General features: G+C 32.9%; 1 protein-coding gene across 2 annotated transcripts; it reads right to left on the bottom strand.

Annotated features, from left to right (window-relative positions):
• Nucleotides 1-207: 207 nt before the first annotated feature.
• Nucleotides 208-6,104, bottom strand: LOC137825923 (potassium channel KAT3). 2 transcript variants are annotated; one of them, XM_068631738.2, is made up of 12 exons: nucleotides 6,016-6,104; nucleotides 5,390-5,774; nucleotides 5,062-5,277; nucleotides 4,660-4,815; nucleotides 4,513-4,570; nucleotides 3,817-4,134; nucleotides 2,244-2,483; nucleotides 1,782-1,880; nucleotides 1,649-1,681; nucleotides 1,355-1,540; nucleotides 574-1,126; nucleotides 208-450 (listed from the first exon to the last, which is right to left on the bottom strand). In XM_068631738.2, exons 2-12 carry the CDS (start codon nucleotides 5,566-5,568, stop codon nucleotides 326-328), a joined length of 2,163 nt encoding a protein of 720 aa, XP_068487839.2. In that variant the 5' UTR covers nucleotides 5,569-5,774; nucleotides 6,016-6,104; the 3' UTR covers nucleotides 208-325. The 2 variants fall into 2 exon arrangements, with proteins under 2 accessions (XP_068487839.2, XP_090153514.1); XM_090297388.1 differs by lacking the exon at nucleotides 6,016-6,104 and having other exon boundaries at nucleotides 4,364-4,570; nucleotides 5,390-5,675.
• Between the last annotated feature and the right edge of the window lie 547 nt (nucleotides 6,105-6,651).

The following is a 6,651-nucleotide window of genomic DNA, read 5'->3' as shown; positions in this document are numbered from 1 at the left end:
TCATCTACTTTGGTCAATGGACAAGAGAATCAAACAAGTTTCTTTTTATATTTTAAGAGAGAAATCAAACTAGTTTCTTGCTTCTTCTTGGACAAGAAACATAATCTCTTACTGAATAGTGAAAAACCCTTATCAAAGTGTTCAAATAAATTCTATATAATATTTAGATTTAAATAAATTTAACACTTTTCCATTGAGAGTTTGACATTTTATGTAATCTGTGTGTCTCTTTTGTGTATTAATTATTATATACTATTCTTTCTGAAGGTTACAAGCAGCTTCATATCTTCTACACTATAACTGGCATTTCATAAGATTATGCACTTCAACTTTCAGTGTCAGTGCAAAGAAAAAATAGATGATCCTCATCTCGAATCACACTAATATCATCTATCTCTGCATTCTCTGTGGTGAATACCTTTGTAGGCTTGGGGCCTCCAAATTTTTCTCCTGCAATTTCACAAGTTCAAACTCAGAATGAGAAAAATATACTTTTCTGTGCATTTAATTAAAATGGAAACATCTTAATTCTTTTTCCTTGTTTTCAGGTAGTTTTTTTAAATCAATGTTTACCAGCAATATGGAGCAGCTCTTCTAATGAATCAGGTAGGATTATCAACTTTCCATGTTCCTGTAAGGTAGTTTTGTGTTTGCTTAGACAGTGGATGGTGACTCTCTTTTTGAAGAATCTTTCTGTTTCTCTCTGAGTTCTGTGGTTAGAAGTACTTGAATAAGGGGTTGAGTATATTTTTCCTAAAGGGTAGTTGAAAGGGATTTCTGGCTCCAAAAAGTCTATGATATGTTCATCTAATATCTTCCTATTTTCATGGTTAATTGCAAGCTCAGAAAGGCTCTTGTTTTGTTGCTGATCTACAAGAGACTTCTGTTTCCATCTTATAGGGCCTTGGTTCTTTTCATTTTCTTCCATTTCAGGATGATCTTTGTGAAAATTAGCATGAAGATCTCCTTTTCCATCCTCAGGAACCATGTTATGCAATCTGGTTTCCCCATCAGAATTATTTGTAGATGAATCAGGAAAACCTCCACCTGTGCTATCCATCTCTTGATGCATTTGGGGGTCTCTTGGAGAATATTCAAAATCCAAGCCTTCATGCCCCTTTAACCTCTGCCAACATGAATAACAAAGTTGTTAGCATCATAATAGTATTTGGATTCAATTAAAACACACCAACATTATAAAGTTTTTCACACTTCCATTCAATCATAAATAGCTATATGATTGAAAATTACCAACTTTCATAACAATTTCCTTTCATGATTAAACCAGTAGTAGTGTACTTTTTAGGGTGGTTGTGTGATGAATGAAAATGAAGTTTTGTAATATCCTTATTACCATGAAGATGTTTTTCATTATGATCTGTGCAGCTTGTGGATATGCATGTAAGTAGTTCATTAAGGAAGTTCTGCTGAGTCTTAAAATTTGAGAAAGCTCAGTGGTCCGAACAGTGAAAGGCTGTGGTCTACAGTACAACACTCCAATCTCTCCAAATGTGTCCTCTGCCTTAGCCGTCTTCAGAACCTGAAATTCAATAACATGATCTATTAGGTTCAGTAGCTTTCAATGTGTACTAAAAGTGTAAAGAAAAAATTAAAATGGAATGCTTGAATGTTACTTATGACAACATACTTGTTCATTGCCATCAACACAGCGAATGAGATCCTGCAACAAATAATCATTTGAAAGCAAGTTTTGTCAATTAGGGAGCATTCTTTGAGATTCATTCAAGGCTAGTTTTTTACTCATGGTTTAGCTTACTCACCACTGCTCCTGAAACCAGTATGTAGAGATCTGTGGGAGACTCATTTTGTAGTATCACATCTTCCTTTGGTGGGAAATACTCAGCATCCATCTCTGTAACCTTTTCACACAAAGTTACTTCCATCAGTTTAACTTTAATCAAGCAATTATTCAACAAGAAGCTTTCATACAAAAGCCTTATTCATAAACTTCACTCAGAATCTCCTTAAAACAAGCTAGAAACAACTCAGAATTTAATCGAAATGCAACCACACACTACATCAAATGTGAGTATATTTTCTAGTAGTAAGTATGATTAAGGTTATTTTGAAAAAGGGTAATTTTTCTTTCTTATAGTCTTCACTAATATCCTTAATCAATGTGAGATCAGTTCTTTGACACTAAGTGGTGGTAGAATAGTTTTTTCTCTTGAAGAAGAAAGAAGTGGATGATGGAAAAGGGTTTTGACAAAATATGAAGGTACCAGTTGGAAGAGAAAATCATCTGAAACTCCTTGGAAGAGGTAGAGCCTCTGCAGAACAGGGAAAAACAGTTGGTGTGCAATGCTTGCACGAATTCCCTTTGGCATGCTATTCAGTGTCTCTTGCTGCTTCAGTCCTTCTGTCTTGAACTTCAAACACAAGTGTGACAACATCTGTTCCTGTATGTGATGTGGCAGATGGTTTCTTGATGCAAATTCTGAAGCTGCTCTCACTGTGTCCCTCTGTGCAACCAGAAACATGCTTCTATTTGTTAGAACACCAAATTAGTACACTTCCTCCAACTTTTTTTCTCTCACTCTTCAAACTTTTTAGTTACAGTATTCATACAATAATTTTCACACCAGAATAACTATCATATCAGACCATTTTCTTAAAACTTTTGTACCAAAATTATATAAACATAATTACTCAAACAAAAATATGGCAAAGTTGAACAAGATATGTACCAGCAGACAAATTTAGGTGGCTATGGTGTGTGGTTGACACGTGTCCCCACTCAAATACTTTTCTGTTCTTATATTCATAAGCTTTACCACCTTTGCCATATTTTACAGATGTTTGCAACCACTAAACGACAAAATATATATATATATATGTATATATATATATTTATTTTTGTTACAAAGTTTTTTACATGCATCTTTGAAATGGTGCAGGGGTTTTTTTGAGATCAGCATCTAAATGCATGGTTTAGTGATAAGATACTTTTAGTGGGATATTAGAGCCACAAGATACTTTATGCAGAATTTTGTGGGTAAAGATTATGTGGAATGTTTTGGGCAAAGATTATGATGTGGAATTTAAATATATGATAAGGTATAACTCCCCATTATTGAATAAAATATTCAGAAAATTCTATGGCATGAAAGTATACAATAAATTTATATATAATTCCATTGCAAGATCAATTTCATAAAATTATTTTAAACTATACCAATGATAATTTGTGATTTGATTGACAGTACAAAAAGTTATCACCATTAAATCTAATAAATTGTTTAAATTTTCAAAATATCACTTAATTAAAAATTTAAAAGATCAGTTAAACATTAAATTAAAAGTAGTAAATTAAATTAAAATATTTGATAAAATTAAATATTAATTTAATTGAAAAGTATGGAATTATAATGATATTATTATATATGTATATAATAAAAAAATCAATTTTCACACGTCAATTTATTTAAAATATTTTTATATTAAAAATTGGAATAGTATTTTTTTAACTTTACTTTTCAGTGTTTTTTACTAAAAGAATAAATAAGATACCTTGGATAGATTTATATTATAACTTTGTACTACAACTGTGATATTTGATGAGAGTAATAAAGTATTGTAAATATAATAAAGATAGATAGATAAATATTTTCATAAAATAAAATAAACTTCATTACCAAATAGATAGTTATTTTTTAAGTTCATTTTTTTCTTTCTTTGATTTAGGTCTCTATATTTATTAGTTTTAGTTTTATTTTATTTGTCATGTGATGATATATATGGTAACATGAATTTTCTTAAAAAAAAAAACACAAGTTTAAGAATAAGAAGACTTACAAAATTTCTGGTGCGGCTTGTCCAATGAACTACTATGTTTGTCATGTTTCCAATGATGTATGAAGTTAATCCCAAGTTGAACAACATGTAGAAGATGAAAAAGAGCATCTCCCTTGGGTTTTCAGCATGCAAATCTCCATAGCCAGTGGTAGTAAGAGTCACAATGGACCAATAAATGGCAGTCACATATCTGTCCCAGAGACTCATTTCTTTGAAATTTGGATACACAGAACCAATCCATGTTGATTTCGCATCTGGGTACCTATCTGCAATCAGATAGTTGAAGCATCCAGCACAGTGCACAACAAACAATGTCACCTGAAGTTTCATCACAAAATACCACCAAGACACCATATCAGAATCATAGTTGGTTAAAAAGTTTTCTACTAGGCCAAAACACATAGATTGAAGTGCTTCTGATAGAAAATTTCAATTGGAATCAGAGTTTTTCATGCATGAAAAACTTGTATTGAATGTCACTATATGTTCAAATTTTGACATTCTTGTGTTGTTAAAAATTGAGAAGGAGAGAGAAACAAGTACACACCCTGTTCACTTTAAATAATGTGGCATAACATAAACAGTTGCATAGAACTTTTTCATCTAACGGTTTGTTTTGTGCCACAGCAATAAATGCATCTTATTTTGATCACATGAATCTGTGTCCACAAGATATAGTAGGCTTTAGAGGCTTACAGCAATGAGCTTGGAGCACCTGGTCCAGAAGTAATTGAAGCGAATGTCCTTCTCAAGTCTGAAGGAAATCAGAGGAGCTAATAAGCATTTTCAGTTTGTCAAGTGTTTGGAAAATCATAAGGTTCAGTGCATAACATAATGTTGGACCTTGCAAACAGAGAACTGACACGTCTCAGACGCCACAGCCGAAGCATGTTCAGAATTTTGAACCCTATTTCACTGCTGTGATCAGTGAATAGGAGGCTGATGGATTGAAATGGTGCAGTTGAACAGATATCAAAGACAAACCAGGTAGATATGTACCTGTGTGTTTTGTAAGCAAAGTTTTTGAAATTCATTAGCCTAAGAGGAAGAAAATGTCAAGAGGGTCTATTGTCACTGATAAAGTTTCTTCAAATTGTTGTTTCATTAACAAAGAGAAACACTTTTGCACAAAATATTCATTTCACCTTCTCTTGAGAATACTTATAAGTTTGTTTAAGCTGTTTAAATAAAGTGATTTGAATAAGAGTAGCAATAAGCACAGGGAGTGTAGATATATGAGTGTACCTTAATGCAATTTTCTTTGGTTCATCAACAAGAAGGTAGGAATGGTTATCAAGATATGCAACAAAGAATGTGAGAACGATGTCAATTGCAAAGAAGGCATTGACAATGTTGTCTATGATGAACAGTGTGCCTTGCTTTTCAGGGAGAAAGGCAAACTCAAAGGGGCAAATCCATGCAGAGTAAACAACAAGGACAATAAGTAGCATCTCCCATGCCCTGCAACAATAGCATGTGAGAAGAAGAAACACAAGCACAATAACATTGAGAGTAGTAATTGTATGCAAAAGGGTAAGGTAATCAAAGTCAAAAAAGAATCATCATTCATCACCTGTAACGTGGATCAAAAGGGGAAACTGTGCATCTTCTAAGCCTTGTTTCTTGGTTTATTCTGGCTCCAAGGGATGGCAAGAGATCATTAGACAGAAAGCTGCTATATGGAAGACTTGCCATTTGGAACTCATCAACGCAGAACCTCTTGAAAAACTTTTGGCCACGGGAAAATGGCATGGCGATGAGTTTGGTTTGAATCCTAAGGCTTAAGCAGCAGCAGCAGCAGTAGTTGTTATTGTTGGTGGTGGTGGTGCAAGGTCTTGTGGGGTTGAATTGAATTGCCCCTATAAGTGAGTGACCACATTTATAGTGTGGTTGGTTTGACTCAAACGCGTTGGTTTCAGAATTTGGACCTCTTTTCCCCTACCTTTTTGTTGAGATGCCTGTGACAATGCTTAAAGGAATAAGTAAGTTTATGGGCCAAGTTTGGAGGAAAAGGTAGAAAAGGGTGTGATAAAACTGAAGGGGTAAAATGTTCCATCTTGTGTTGACAAATAAAGCCATGACAAAATAGAAGAACCGAAAGATCTTTCTGAAATGTTGCAGATAATTCCGTGTGTGAATTGTGTTTAAGCCAAAATTTTTACTCATCAAAGATCAGATTTGTATCCAAATAATGATTACCACTGAAGTGATGCATGTTGGGGCCTGACAGTTAGCTATGATTATGTAAAAACCAGTTTGGTTGGTTATTCCATTCCCAATTCATTGATAAACCAAAGAGCAAAGTAAAATGGTAAAAAAGCATGAAGATTCTATCTAAAAGAGTTGCAGGCACCAATTAAAACCAGTGACTCTTGGGTAAGGGGAATGAATCATGGATGAAAAAACATGAAATTCTTCACAATTCATTTAATCAAACTTTCATTCTATATACATTTTTAAACCTGCTTATTTAAATTCTTTAATCTTTTAAATTTCTATTTTATTTAAAAATGTAGATTTTTAAAACATAAATAGCAGAGTTTTCTTGAAGAAGGTAGAAAAAAGAATGGAATTTACATTAAGCAGAGCACATGAACCCCTTCACTGTGAGTCCCAACTCGAAAGCTAAAGAAAAACGGCAAGTTTACCTGCATAAAACTTTTCAATGCTTCAAGAACTTTGTTCATAATAATAATAAATAAGAGATAATTGATTGAGTTTAAGATTTTAGATATTTTATGAAATTAAATAACAATAAATAAATTCAGTTTAATATATATTTCATTAGATTTTCAGTTAGATTAATATGAAGTTGTTGAGTAACAAGAGTATTCA

Source organism: Phaseolus vulgaris, chromosome 11 (genome assembly GCF_051622355.1).
Source record: "Phaseolus vulgaris cultivar YP4 chromosome 11, ASM5162235v1, whole genome shotgun sequence".
Taxonomy (NCBI): domain Eukaryota; kingdom Viridiplantae; phylum Streptophyta; class Magnoliopsida; order Fabales; family Fabaceae; genus Phaseolus; species Phaseolus vulgaris.
Note: the sequence above shows the minus strand (reverse complement) of the source record. Positions and strands in the feature narration are given on the sequence as shown.

Coding starts and splice junctions, on each gene's coding strand:
- LOC137825923 (XM_068631738.2), bottom strand. CDS start 5,568: ATGCCATTTTCCCGTGGCCAAAAGTTTTTCAAGAGGTTCTGCGTTGAT. Junction 4,571..4,659: donor GTCAGTTCTCTGTTTGCAAG/GTCCAACATTAT, acceptor GATTTCCTTCAG/ACTTGAGAAGGACATTCGCT. Junction 1,541..1,648: donor GTGTTGATGGCAATGAACAA/GTATGTTGTCAT, acceptor ATTGAATTTCAG/GTTCTGAAGACGGCTAAGGC.